The following is a 15224-nucleotide window of genomic DNA, read 5'->3' as shown; positions in this document are numbered from 1 at the left end:
AAGTAGGCTTACAGTCACACTGCAATGAAGATACTTTGAAAATCTCCTAGTCGCCACACTCTGGTAGCTGTTCGGATACACTGAGGGGGAATTTAACGTGGCCATCGCACTAACCTGCACATCTTTGGAGGAAACTGGAGCACCCGGAGGAAACCCATGCGGACACGGGGAGAATGTGCAAACTCCACAAAGGCAGTGACCCAAGCCGGGAATCAAACCCGGGTCCCTGGCGCTGTGAGGCATCAGTGCTAACCACTGTGCCACCGTGCCGCCCCAGAAAGGATAATGGAAAACAAAAGGTTAAACAGAATAAATGTATTTGGGGGGATGTTTGTTAAAGCCAGGAGGGAGAAAGGAATGGAAGGCTATGCTGATAGGAGTGAGAGCACGGTGAGAGAAGTCTCAATTGGAGCATTAACACCAGCCTGAACCTGTTGGGCCGAATAACCTCTTTCTCTGCTGCACATTCCATGTAATCTGCCTTGGACCTTCTGTCATTCGCAGGGAAAGGGTGACATGGTGACGTACTGGCTCGAGGGGAAGGAAGGTTCATCATCAAGCACATCAGTGAATGTGCCATCAAAACCATTGGTGAACAAAGCACAGTCAGGAAACAGCAGCCCCATCGCAGAGTCCGAGAGAGAAACATACAGCATCATTCCTGGAGTGTTGAGCAACGATCCCCAATCAAATTCCTGCTAGCCCACAGCTCTATCATTTACCATCAACAAGTAGAAGTCATTTACTATTTTCAGCATGTCAAGTGTTGCATTGACTGAGGCGAGAGGGGAGGGGAGATCAATTAAAAATTTCAAAATGAAGATTGGTAAGTCTTTGTTAGGCGAAGGGTTTTAAGGGATACAGAACCAAGGCTGGTAAATGGAGCTCAGGAAGAGATCAACCGTGATCTAATAGAATGGTGGAACAGGCTCGAGGGACTGAATGGCCTCCTCATGTTTCTGTTGGTCCTGTGTCTTCCCGACAGCATTTACAGCTCAATAGAAGCCCCATTGAAAAGGGATCTGACATTTAGGGGAAATCGAGGAATTGTGACTTATTATCTCGGTTTTAAATTTAGTAATTGTCAGATATTGGATTCCATATACAGTCTAAACTATATCTAAATATTATTGAAAGCTTTATGACTGCCTCACCATTCCTGATCACATTGTCATTACATCCTATTCCTGTACTGGAAATCCCATATGTCAGCATGTCACAATGGAAAAATCCCTATGTCAACATTTTACTGTCACGCTTTGTTGGTGAACCAATTGAATTACTCCAAATACATGTGGTGAATGAAGGATCTGCCTTTTTGTTTACCCACTACTGACATTTTAAATGTACAAAATAAGGCTTTAAACAAAAATAATAAACTTGAAAACTAAAAGTAGCATTCTTCATTGAACTATCTTCTGTAATACTTTTGCCAAAGTTTTTACTTGAAGGACTCAGCAGAAGAACTCTCTGAGATGGTAGATTCTACAGTCTGAATGTGTGCAGTCAGGAGTTTGTCCCACAATAAATATCTGCCTAAGTTTTAATTGCAAGTGAATGGCTCAGTGGAACCCCCATCAATAAATAAAACCTGAACTGAGGGAGCTAAACATAATGGAAGAATATTGGCATTTATATTGCATTTTTCCAATGACAGATAGGCCTGTAACCAAAGGTCACAGATGTAAGGGAGTTGGTGAAAGAACCAGAGGGTGGATGAACAGAAAAATGACACAGTGAATTTTAATGAGGAACCTACTGCCCGGAGAAAGAAGATTTAATAACTTTCAACATATATCGACTTGAGGGGGAAACATTTGCTGGGCTAGGGGGAAAGAGCAGGGGCGTGGAACTGACTAAATAACTCTTTCAAAGAACCAGTGGCAGCCAAATGACCTCCTCCTGTGCTATATCCTGCTCAATCATTCTTCACAGCGTGCCTGTTTTACACAATCAAACATTGCAGCCAATTTGCGTGCGGTACAGTCCCACTAATGGTAAACAAGATAAAAGAACAGCATTCATTTCTGAGTAGTATTGAGTCACAGACAGGTATTGACCAGAACACTCGAAGAGTTCCACGTTTCTTTTTACTGGTGCAATTAAATCTTTTACATCTACTCAACTAAGCAGACCGGCACCTTGGTTTTGTGTTTCTTTAATGTTTCTGGTGGCACAGTGGTTAGCACTGCTGCCTCACAGCACCAGGGTTCAACACTGGCCTTAGATGACTGTCAGTGTGGAGTTTGCACATTCTGCGTGGGTTTCCTCCGGGTGCTCTGGTATCCTCCCACAGTCAGATTTAAATGAAGTAATTGTCATATATTGGATTCCATATACAGTCTAAAGTATATCTAAATATTATTGAAAGCTTTATGACTGCCTCACCATTCCTGATCACATTGTCATTACATCCTATACCTGTACTGGAAATCCCATATGTCAGCATGTCACAATGGTAAAATCCCTATGTCAACATTTTACTGTCACGCAGGGCCGGCACAGTGGGTAGCACTGCTGCCTCACAGCGCCATGTTTGATTCCCGGCTTGGGTCACTGTCTGTGCGAAGTGTGCACATTCTCCCCGTGTCTGTGTGGGTTTCCTCCCACAGTCCAAAGATGTGAGGGTTAGGTGGATTGGCCATGCTAAATTGTCCCTTTGTCTCAGGAGGTCTAGCAGGGTAAATACATAGGGTTACGCGGATAGGGCCTGGATGGGATTGTCGTTGGTGCAGATTCGATGGGCCAAATGGCCTCCTTCTGTACTGTAGGGATTCTATGATGTGTAGGTTAGATGGATCAGCCGTAGGAAATGTGTCGGGTTACAGGGAATGCACGGGGGAGAGGGTCTGTGTAAGATGCTCTGTAAGAGAGTCAGTGTAGACTCGATGGGCCGAATGGCCTCTTCTGCACTGAACGGATTCTATGAATGATTTCAGCGGAAGGACTGCACCATTGACACTGCATCACACACTCAATAGGGCACTGAAATGCCAACTTACATTATCTGCTCAAATCCTAGATTTCATCTGCTTCCCATAACTGAAAATAACTAGCCAAAGGAACAAATAAACTATTTTGTTCATGGACACATGTTGAAACAGTCACTCATTTTGTCTACAACTGATCCATTTAAAAAACATTTCCTTTGCATCTTCATCTTCAGGGGTGACACAGTGGCACAGTGGTTAGAACTGCCGACTCACAGCTCCAGTGACCCAGGTTCAATTCCGGCCTCGGGTCACTGTCTGTGTGGAGTTTGCACATTCTCCCTGTGTCTGCGTGGGTTTCCTCCAAGTGCTCCAGTTTCCTCCCACAGTCTGAACGATGTGTGGGTTAGGTTGATTGGCCATGCTAAATTGACCCTAGTGTCAGGGGATTAGCAGGGTAAATATGTGGGGTTACGGGAATAGGGCCTGGGTGGGATTGTGATCGCTGCAGACTTGATGGGCAGAATGGCCTCTTTCTGCACTGTAGGGATTATATGACTCAGATGCACTGGGTTCCTCAAGAGTTCTGTCTCTTGGATTCCAAATTGCATCTTAAACAGACCTACCACCTCAGTCCAATGGGCAGTTCAGTCTTCCTACTGTAGAGAAGATTGAAGTGGTTGCAGCAATGCCAGGAACAGAGCGATAAGTCAAATGTCCATGATCAAACGCCTAATGCCCAGCCTCTGCCAAGTGGGAGGCTGGAAGATTTCTCCCATACCACCAATAACTTGAGTTAAGTCTTATCTATAAATAATAGTTCTGTATTTATGTAATAAGTTGGATTAATTTAGCCACTGACTGTCAAGGGAGAATGATTTACTCCCTGGATATTCAAGGTTGGCTGGGTCTGAGGTGACTCATTCGCCAATTTTCATTCCATCCTTCTGGGAATTGCCAAATATCTCGACATCTGTTCCTGACGTCAGAGCCAAGAGGGGAAACTCACTGGGGAGAGATTTCACCTTGGGCTACAAATCAACTCTAATGTGCCACCCACAGTAGCATCGGAACAGGAGGAGGACAGTTCGGACCCTTGAGCCTGTTCCTACCATTCACTGGGAAGAGTGGCTGATCACCGACTTAATTTTGTATACTCGTTTTTGCACCATATCCCATAATACCCAAATCATCGTCCCAGTTGATGTTAATATCCACTGAAAGTGAAAGGAGGGGATCTATAACAAGAGACCCAGTTTATCTCTGTACTCGATGGAGTTTAGTAGGATGAGGGGGATCTCATTGAAACTTACAGAATACTGAAAGACCTGGATAGATTGGACGTGGCAAATGGGGTTTCCATCTGTAGGAGAGACTTGGATCTGAGAGCACAGCCTTAGAATAAATGGACGAATTTCTTCAGCCAGGGTGTGAAATTCATTGTTTAAAGTTTATTTATTAGTGTCACAAGTAGGCTTACATTAACACTGCAATGAAGTTATTGTAAAAATTCCCTCGAAGCTACACTCCGGCGCCTGTTCGGGTACACGGAGAGAAAATTTAGCACAGCCAATGCACCCTAACCAGCACGTCTTTCAGACTGTGGGAGGAAATCGGAGGTCCCGGAGGAAACCCACACAGGCACGGGGAGAATGTACAGACTCCACACAAACAGTCGCCTGAGCTGGGAATCGAACCCAGGCCCCTGGCGCTGTGAGGCCATACTGTGCTGCCGTTCCTCCCCACAGAAGGCTGTGGAGGCCATCCCATTGAATGTATTTAAGGCAGAGATAGATAGGGTCTTGATCGGTAAGGGGATCGAAGGTTAGGGGGAAAAGGTGGGAGAATGGGGTTGAGAAACTTATCAGCCATGATTGATCAGCGCAGCAAACTCGATGGGCCGAATGGCCTAATTCTGCTCCTATATTTTATGGTCTTGTGGTCTTATGAAGTGATTAGGGTAAAAATTAGCCTGCATTGCCTGGGTAACTATAGACCATTATGTGGCACATGCCCCAATCCCAATGCTCTACACAGCCAACACACTCCAAAAACATTAATATATAATGGACATCAAATATAAGTGAATAAAAACTCTCTCCTCATCGTCTTTCATGGGATATTATTTGTACTTATCAGGATTAGTGTATAGAGGCTGAGTATAGAATAATTATTTTGCTTCCTCTTCCTATTAACAGTAATGAGTTGTCCCAGAGATTTCTTACTCTGGGGCGCAGGGGGCGGCATGATGGCACAGTGGTTAGCACTGCTGCCTCACAGCGCCAGGGACCCGAGTTTGATTCCCAGCTTGGGTCATTGTCTGTGTGGAGTTTGCACATTCTCCCAGTGCTTGTGTGGGTTTCCTCCGAGTGCTCCGGTTTCATCCCACAGTCCGAAAGCTGCGCTGGTTGTTAGGGTGCATTGGCCATGCTAATTTCTCCCTCAGTGTACCTGAAAAGGCGCCAGAATGTGGCGACTAGGGGATTTTCACAGTAACTTCATTGCAGTATTAATGTAAGCCTACTTGTGACATTAATCAATAAACTTTAAAACTTTGAACTTTAAACTATGATATGAGTGTCGCTGGCCAGGCCAGCATTTATTGCCAGTCCCTAATTGCCCTTGAGAAGGTGGTGGTTCACCACCCCCTTGATCCACGGTAGTCACTGTGGTGTAGGTGCAGCCACAGTGCTGTTAGGGAGGGATTTCCTGGATTTTGACCCAGCGACAGTGAAGGAACAATGGCAAGATGGTGCCAAGTCAGAGTGATGTGTGACCGGGCAGGTGGAAGTTTTCCATCCACTTCCTGCCCTCATTCCTGTTAGTGGTAGAGTTTGTGAGTTCTCAAGGTGCTGACGTAGGCACTTTGACTAGTCGCTGCTCGGCCTCTTGTTGATGGTACACCAGTGTTTGTGGGATTGAATGTTGAAAGTGTTGGATGGGGTGCCAATCAAGCGGGCTGCTTTGTCCTGGATGGTGTCGAGCTTCTTGAGTGTTGTTGGAGTTGCACCCATCCAGGCAAGTGGAGAATGTTCCATCACACTCCTGACTTGTGTCTTGTTGATGATGAACAGGCTTTGGGGGAATCAGGAGGTGAGTTGCTTGCCACAGAATTCACGGTCTCTGACCTGCTCTTATAGCCACTGTGTTTATGTGGCGAGTCAGTTAATTTTCTGGTCAATGGTAACTCCCAGGATGTTGATCGAGGGAGTTCCCTCAACGATAATGCCATTGAATGTAAGGAAATGGTTAAATTCTCTCTGCTGGAGCTAGTCGTTGCCTGGCACTCGTGTGGCATGAATGTTATTTGCCACATATTAACCCAATCCTGACTGTTGTACATGTCTAGCTGCATGTGGGCATAGACTGCACAGTGGTACAGGGGGCGGCACGGTGGTACAGTGGTTAGAACTGCTGCCTCACATCGCCATGGACCCAGATTCAATTCCTGGCTCGGGTCAGTGACTGTGTGGAGTTTGCATGTTCTCCTCATGTCTGCGTGGGATTCCTCCGGGTGCTCCGGTTTCCTCCCACAATCTGAAAAATGTGCTGGTTTAGTGCATTGGCCGTGCTAAATTCTCCCTCAGTGTACCCGCACAGGCGGCGGAGTGTGGCAACTAGGAGATTTTCATAGCAACTTCATTGCAGTGTTAGTGTAAGCCTACTTGTGACCAATAAATGAACTTTACTGTTGCTCCAGTACTCTGAGTGGAATGGAACACTGCAGAATCATCAGTAAACATCTCTGTTTCTGAGTTTATGCTGAATGAGATTTTTCACTTTGATTCCCTTGGACTTCAATTCTGATGCAAATTTGTTCAAATGCTGCCTTGATGTAGAGGACAGTCTGGTATTGGGAGGGTGACGCCAAGTACGGAAGAAAGGAGGAAGACTTCCCCTAGTCTTCTATCCTGACCCTGATGTAGACACTTATTTGATTACTGTATCCGAATTTTAGAATCATAGAATCCCTACAGTGCAGAAGGAGGCCCATTGAGTCTGCATCGACCCTCTCACAGAGTATCTTACCCAGAACCACCCCCCCCACCCTATCTCTGTAACCCCATACATTTACCCCACTTAACCTACACATCTTGGGACACTCAGGGGGCAATTTAGCATGGCCGATCCACCTAACCTGTACATCTTTGGATCATGATGTGGAGATGCCAGTTGGATTGGGGCGGGCACAGTAAGAAGTCTCACAACACCAGGTTAAAGTCCAACAGGTTTATTTGGAATCACAAGCTTTCAGAGCACTCACCTAAAGCTCGTGATTCCAAATTAACCTGTTGGACTTTAACCTGGTGTCGTGAGACTATCTTTGGATCAGTATAATCTATCTATAATCTCTCTATAATTATAGAGATAGGGGTAGGGGCTGAGGATATGGTTGAATTTGAAAACAAGGGTAAGAATGTTTAAATTGCTGTGTTGTTTAACCAGGGGGTAATGTAGGATAGCAGAAACGGGGGGGGGGGGAGCAGGATTGGCGCAAGGAAACAGGCAGTAAAATTTTGAATGACCTCAAGTTGGCAGAGGTTAGAACTAGAGAGGCCTTTGGAATAGTCAGGTTTAGAGGTAACAAAGAATAATGGGTTCAGCTGTAGACAGGTTGAGGCAGAGATGGAGTTGAGTGATGTTAAGAGGAGAAAAATAAGAACTTTTAGTGTGTAATAAGGCTTCAGAGGCAGAAATCCTTTCACCAAAATCCCTTTATTTACAAACTCTAATAGCAGTACACAGAGTGCTAGTAATTAGCAGTCAATCTCCGGGGTTGTCAGAGGAACTGACACTCCCGGTTAAATACAAGGAAAAGACTCCCTGATTGGCCCATCAATTGGATCCTTAATCAGGGAGCTCATATTCCAATAGGCCAATCTCAATGGCCTGACTGAAGTCTTTACATAGTGAAGGCAAGGATATTTAAGTGGAAATTCATAGAAACATTGAAGATAAAAGCAGGAGGAGGCCATTTGGCCCTTCGAGTCTGCCCCGTCATTCATTACAGTCATGGCTGATCGTCCAACTCAATCGCCTAATCTTGCTTTTTCCCCATAACCTTTGATCCCATTCACCTCAGGGTCAAAGAGCGCACAGAGGTTGCAAACAGTCTGGTTCAACCTCTGGCCGTTGCCATGGAGAGGGATGGCGTCAGGAGCAAGGGAACACAGTATCTGTCTGATTTCTTTTCCCTTCCCAAAATTTAGTTGGAGGAAATGTTTGTTCATCTGGTCCTGGATGTCGGACAGGCAGTCTTACCGTTTGGAGGTCACGGAGGGTCAAGAGTGCTGGTGGTGAGGTAGAGATGGATGTTGACAGTATAAATGTGAAAACTAACACAGTGCCTTCACTACTGAGGGGCAGCACAAGGAATAGAAGGGGATCACCAGAGGGAATGACGCTGGAATCAGGAGAGAAATCATTGCAAGTAATCCTCTGGCTGCAACGAGACAGATAGGAATGGAACCAGGCAAATGCAGTCCCAGCCAGCTGGATGACAATACGGGGGGGCGGGGCGGGGGGGGGGGCGCGGCTGGAGCAGAATTTTAGGGTCAACCCTGTTAAAGGACAGGTCAAGAAGGATGAAAAGAGATAGTTCACCTTTGTCGTAGTCAGATAGAATGTCATTTGTGACTGTAATAAGGGCTGCTTCATTCCTTGGCAGGGGATGGAAACTTGATTGGAGGGAATCAAACACAGAGTTATGGAAAGATGACATAGATTTGAGAGTCAACAACATGTTCAAGGACCTTAGAGAAAAAAAGGAGGCTGGAGATCAGCAAGTAGTTTGCAAGGTTGGAGGGGGTCAAAGATTGTTTTTCATAGTCTTAGGATAAGGGGTAGAAAATTTAAAACAGAGTTGAGGAGAAACTACTTCTCCCAAAGGGTTGTGAATCTGTGGAATTCGCTACCCCAAAGTGCGGTGGAGGCTGGGACAGTGAGTAAATTTAAGGAGGAGTTAGACAGATTTTTAATTGGTAATGGGTTGAAGGGTTATGGGGAGAAGGCAGGAAAATGGGGATGAGGAGCACATCAGCCGTGATCGAATGGCGGAGCGGACTCGATGGGTGGAATGGCCTAATTCTGCTCCTATATCTTATGAACTTGTGAGAGGGGTGATGGCAGCAGGTTCAAAAATTGGACAGTACGTGAGGGAGAATCATCGATGTTATTAACTAACATGGGGGACTATGAGGGGAAGTTGTATGGTCAGCAGTTTGGCGGGATTGGGATCGGGGGAGCAGGATGTGTATCTCGTGCAGGTTGAGATCAGAAAGGGTATGAGGCAAGTGGGAAACTGGAGAAAGATGCAAGTTCAGGGCTAGGGCCTTAGAGGAAGTTTAACCCAGTGACCCGGGGGAGCATGGGAAGTGAGAGGCAGCTGATCAAATGGTCTCAATCTTAAAGGCAAAAATGTCCAGAAGATCCTCACACTTGTTTTTGCAAGTGATGGTGGAGGAGACAAGGGAGGCATTTAAGGAGATAGTTTAGAATAGCAGAAAGATTATGGAAATTATCTTGGTATTCCATGATGATGCTGGAATAGTGAGCTGTTTTAGCAGAAGAGAGCAAAACCCAATAGTTCCTCATGTATTTGTTTTTGATTCGTGGGACATAGAAATCATAGAAACCCTACAGTGCAGAAGGAGGCCATTCGGCCCATCGAGTCTGCACCGACCACAATCCCACCCAGGCCCTACCCCCACATATTTACCCGCTAATCCCTCTAACCTACACATCCCAGGACTCTAAGGGGCAATTTTTAACCTGGCCAATCAACCTAACCCGCACATCTTTGGACTGTGGGAGGAAACCGGAGCACCCGGAGGAAACCCACGCAGACACGAGGAGAATGTGCAAACTCCACACAGACAGTGACCCGAGCCGGGAATCGAACCCGGGACCCTGGAGCTGTGAAGCAGCAGTGCTAACCACTGTGCTATCGTGCTACCTATGGGCGTCGCTGGCTGGCCAGCATTTATTACCCATCCCTAATAGCCCGAGGGCAGTTGAGAGTCAACCACATTGCTGTGACTCTGGAGTCACATGTAGGCCAGACCAGGTAAGGACAGCAGATGTCCTCCCCTAAAGGACACTAGCGAACCAGATGGGCTTTTCTGTCAATGGTTTCATGGTCATCAGTAGATTGCTAATTCCAGTTTTTTTTTATTGAATTCAAATTTCACCATCTGCCATGGGTGGGATTCGAACTCAGGTCCCCAGAACATTAGCTGAATTTCATGGATTAATAAGCGAGCGATACCACTAGGCCATCACCTCCCCTCTGGCTGGTCCAGCCAGTTCTGGCAGTACCTAGATAAACTAGTTGTCCACCATATTTATTCAAGTCTGCATCTCTTAGACTTAAGAGAATGGGGATGAGAGCTGCACTAGGGAATAGCCAGGGTGAAAGACAGTAATGGTTTTACTGAGGAATAGGCAATCAGAGGCGGAGGTAAAGGTATGGTTGTACAAATGGGTAATTGCAGAAATGTCATGGTGAACAGGGCACCAAAGGCTAGATGGCTGAGATTTTGAAAGTTCAGTTGTAAATGAATTGGGAAAGTGTTTTTTGTGCAGGGACAAGTACAGAAGGAATGGAGTTGGGAGGGGGAAGGGGGATGTGAATGGAGGGGCTGTATTTTGCATTCAGCTGTGAACCAATGGCACTCACCACTAACCTTGGAGAAAACTGCCCACCAGCTCCAGTGACCTCTGTGATGTGGAATTCCCTTTTCTGATCGGATACCAAATCAAAGGGATCTCCAACCATCCAGCAACAGTGATATCATCGAGCAGTGTAAGCAGCCAATCACAGTGGGGTATTCTCACAGTCAGCAAACCAGGAAATAAAAACAACTGAATCCATTGACTGTTAATTTCTACAGTTTACTGATCACAAAGTAAAGAATGGGACAAACACATGGGAATAAAGTAAAAGCTGACATATCATAGGCAAAGTTTTTTAAATGTTTAATACTCTGGAATTTCTAACTCTATAATGGGAAAATCTGACATTCAACAAATCACTCTTTTGGAGCTGATGCATGTTTAGCAGCAATTATGAACTTAATACACTATTTACAAGCCCAGTTGCACCAACAAGGTGTAACTTGGTGTTGAGTTTTTACGGTGAGATTAAGAGCATAATAGTGGAAGTGCATAAGAACATAACAAATCAGGGCAGGAATAAACCATTTGGCCCACTGAGCCTGCCCCACTATTCAGTACAATCATAGCTGATATTGGGCTTCAATTCCACCTTCCTGCCCCCTCTCCATTTTTGTTGATTCCCCGAAAGAAGAAAATCTGTCTTTCCCAGCCTCAAATGTCTTCAATGATGCAGCATCCACAACTCTCGGGGGTAGAGAATTCCAAAGATTCACAACCCTTTGAGTGAAATCATTTTTCCTCATCTTATTCTTAACTCATCGTCCCCTTATCCTGAAACTACGCTCCCATGTTCTAGATTCCCCAGTAAGAGTTTTAACAACACCAGGGGTTAAAGTCCAACAGGTTTATTTGGTAGCAAATCCCATTAGCTTTCGGAGCGCTGCTCCTTCATCAGTTGGAGTGGAAATCTGCTCTCATACAGGTCTGTATGAGAGCAGATTTCCACTCCAACTGATGAAGGAGCAGCGCTCCGAAAGCTAATGGCATTTGCTACCAAATAAACCTGTTGGACTTTAACCTGGTGTTGTTAAAACTCTTACTGTGTATACCCCAGTCCAATGCCAGCATCTCCACATCTAGATTCCCCAGCCAGGGGAAACAACTTCTCAGTGTCTACTCTGTCAATCTCCTGCCAAACTCTTATAAGTTTAATCGACAGCAGTCGGACCTCAGCGGCACACTTGCTGGAGGAGTGTAGGATTGCTGACAGCAGTCTCTGGATTTCTGCATTAAACTGCGCACATGCGGACGCCAGAAGTTAGATTCCCGATTGTGCAGAAGGAGGCCATTTGGCCCATCGAGCCTGCACCGACCACAATCCCACCTAGGCTCTATCCCCATAACCCGATGTATTTACCCTGCTAGTCCCCCAAACTCTAAGGGGCAATTTAGCATGGACACCTACACATCTTCAGACTGTGGGAGGAAACCGGAGCACCCGGAGGAAACCCATGCAGACATGGGGAGAATGTGCAAACTCCACACAGACAGTCAACCGAGGCCGGAATTGAACCCAGGTCCCTGGCTCTGTGAGGCACCATGCTGCTGTCAGTTTCAGTGGCATAATGACAGTGATCGCTGACTGTCATCACAAACCCAAAGTCCAGGCCATAGAATCATAGAATCCCGACAGTGCAGAAGGAGGCCATTCAGCCCATCGAGTCTGCAACGACTTTCTGACTGAATATCGTACCCAGGCCCTCTCCCCTGTCCTATCCCCATGTGATCAAATATTCACCTCAACCCTCCACTCAGTAGCAATTCTATGTCAAAAGAGCCAAGTCTGTTAAACAAAAAACTTGTACTTAAGGATAGACAAGTCATGAATCACACTGAAGCGTGACTTGTAACAGTCGCCATCAATGACTTATTTTTACCCTGCCTAAACATTAATTAGCCATTCACCCACGCCTTTAAAAGTCCCTTTAACTGAAAAACCTAGTAAACCCCAACAGTCTCACTCTTCCAGAGAACCATAGAAATGTTACAGTGCAGAAAGAGGCCATTCAGCCCATCCTGACGGCACGAGGGAAAAATAAACTAGCCCCTCATTTTAATCCCATTTTCCATTCACAAATTGAAATAGAAAGAAGAACTGAATAAACTTGGAAATGGAGGTTAGCAGTAAAACTTGTCCAAACTAATCTTGTAAACCTGAAAACCCTTATTACCGATGTTAATAGGACCGATATTTAACCCCAGCATAATCAAGGACCCCATGCACCCTGACATTCTCTCTTCCACATTTTTCCCTGGGGAAAAAGATACAAAAGTCTGAGGTCACATACCAACTGACTCAAAAACAGCTTCTTCCCTGCTGCTGTCAGACTCGTAAATGGATCTACCTTATATTAAGTTGATCTTTCTCTAAACCCTAGCTTTGACTGTAACACTGCATTCTGCATTCTCTCCTTTCCTTCTCTATGAACGGTATGCTTTGTAAAGCGCGCAAGAAACAGTACTTTTCACTGTATGTTAATACATGTGACAATAATAAATCAAATCAAATCAAGAATTTGAACATTTTGGGTTTTTTTCTTACGGACTCCTGCAGTAAATTAAAAAGACAACAACTGGGTAAATGCAAATCTGAATGGTTTTATAAATTAGTTATTGCTAGTGCAAACACGGATTTACAACCCTCTAATATGTTTCAGATATAATTTGCAAATATATTGCTGCAAATCAGATTCTAACCTAAAGACCCGGGCGTGGCTGAGGAATTAAAATGCGACATTAAGACACCATAAAACAATGCAAAGTTTAGTAATTAGTGACTTGTCCAACGTAGAGTTTGAATTTTGCAATTAACATGTAATAACATTGAAACCCCAATTTCCCGAGTGCCAAGTGTAATGTCGCCCACAAAAAATAGTCTGTGTTCATCTAAATTTGCTACAACCCGCAGATCCAAGTCTTAGTTCGCGGATGAAAAGAAAGATCCAGCGGTGAGAGGAGTTTGGCTATTCGGCTGTGGAGGCGGCACTCTGGTTCATTTCCCCCCTCTCTCCTCTCACACTATTGTCTCGTAATCCCAGCAAAGTCTAACGTGTTGGGCTTCCCCCGGGCTGGGGTAACAGCAGTAATACCTGCCGTAGGGCACACTGTCCCGAGGGGAGTAGACTACGCTGTCCCGGGTGGAGTAGACACTGGTGTAGAAGGCACTGTCCCGGTTGGAGCAGAGCCGGGAGAAGGCGCAGTAGTTGAAGACTCCGGAGGGGTAGTAAGTCTCCAGGTACCTCCTGGCTGCCTCTTGGTCGCTCTTCCTGATCAGGCTCCGGGAATCCAGCACCACCGAGCCCCCCTCCTCGGTGTCGGGGGTCTGGCTGCGGGTGGAGGTCTTGGACATGTCCTGCCAGCTCCCTTCCACGCTCTGTTCCGCCAGGAGCTCACCCCCAGCCTCCTCCCTGGGGCGGGGGCAGCAGAAAGCGGGCCACTTGGAGCACCCATCCGTCTTCTTGGCTAGTAGGATGGCAGCCACTCCCGGCAGGAAGATAGCTGGCCCAATGGCAATGAGGGGGATATCCCCCAGGGTCTCACCCCTGACTCCAGACATTGTGAACATGAAGCCAAAAACCAGGAAGACACTCACCAGAGCTACCACCAGCCCTGTCCTGGGGTTGATGTTGTCTGCTCTCATTTGAGAACTGTGGGATCTTGTTTGTCACTGTGGGAGAGATGTCCCTTGTCTCTCTCTGTGTGTCTCTGGGATTGAACCCTCTTCCAGTCCCCTCCTCCTCTCCAAGCTGGATAGATCACCCTCTGCAAAGCCTGGCTCCTTCCAGCTTTGCTCTCCCCAGCCTGTTATCTGGGAGTGGAGTATGTGTCAGTCACACTGTGCAGTAACTGGAAACCCTGCTGTGAAAGTAACTTTGGAGAGCTCCCTGTGTGTGTGTGTGCCCAACCAGAGATTGGAGTGCCAAGCCAGAGAGGAGATGGTCCAATTCCCCTTAATCGAGATATCCTTTTACATCCAACTGTGCTCAGACAACTCCAGAATAGCTTTTTGCAGATCCCAAACAGCCTGTGCTTATTCTGGCTGGAGACTACTGAGCTCCAGAGGTTTCAATGAATTGCCTTGGACTGGGGAAGATGTTTACATCTTCCCTGCTGTTACCATCAATATCCAGTGTTTACATAATGATATCCGCTTGTCTTAGAAACTTACTGAGAGTTCATTCCTGTTTAACTGTACCTGGGTTATATTACAAAGGCATGCTTCTCTATTTGACTCAGTTTAACTATAAGAGGACTGAATTCGAGTGAAGCATTAGTGTCATAAATGATCAGCACACGGTGTGGCGTTATCCACTGGCAGCTTCGCTGCGGCAGAAAGTTTTTTGGAAGCAGGGATACTGTGAGGGGGAGATTATTTTTCAAACGCAATAAACAAGCTCACAGAGTGGACTGCACTCAGAGCTGCTGCTTTTAAAGCACTTCCTCAACTCGGATCTGGCTTCTCCCAGGGACCAGGAATGCGAGTGAAGTATCTCGGCAGAGGAACTTCTCTGAAGATCACAAACACTTCCGTTATGAAAATCCACCCGGGGACCCCGCGTCGCTTGCACCTGCTATATAAGTGGACTCTTGACATTCTTGCACAGTGGATGTGAAGTT

The 15224-nt window shown here is 46.0% G+C and overlaps 2 protein-coding genes across 2 annotated transcripts in view; one reads left to right on the top strand and one right to left on the bottom strand.

The window, feature by feature from the left end:
* The window catches only part of LOC144494755 (atrial natriuretic peptide receptor 1), a 47973-nt gene extending 46610 nt beyond the window's left edge, over positions 1-1363 (top strand). The window contains exon 23 of the mRNA XM_078214048.1: positions 505-1363. Coding sequence (XP_078070174.1) covers positions 505-702 — 198 coding nt within the window. The 3' untranslated portion in view covers positions 703-1363. The remainder of the gene's footprint in view (positions 1-504) is intronic.
* Positions 1364-11624: 10261 nt separating this feature from the next.
* LOC144494754 (transmembrane protein 215-like) lies at positions 11625-14391 on the bottom strand. The gene has a single exon (XM_078214047.1). It carries the CDS (start codon positions 14245-14247, stop codon positions 13621-13623), a length of 627 nt encoding a protein of 208 aa, XP_078070173.1. The 5' UTR covers positions 14248-14391; the 3' UTR covers positions 11625-13620.
* Between the last annotated feature and the right edge of the window lie 833 nt (positions 14392-15224).

This window comes from Mustelus asterias, chromosome 6, assembly GCF_964213995.1.
Source record: "Mustelus asterias chromosome 6, sMusAst1.hap1.1, whole genome shotgun sequence".
Lineage (NCBI taxonomy): Eukaryota > Metazoa > Chordata > Chondrichthyes > Carcharhiniformes > Triakidae > Mustelus > Mustelus asterias.
Note: the sequence above shows the minus strand (reverse complement) of the source record. Positions and strands in the feature narration are given on the sequence as shown.

Coding starts and splice junctions, on each gene's coding strand:
- LOC144494754 (XM_078214047.1), bottom strand. CDS start 14,247: ATGAGAGCAGACAACATCAACCCCAGGACAGGGCTGGTGGTAGCTCTG.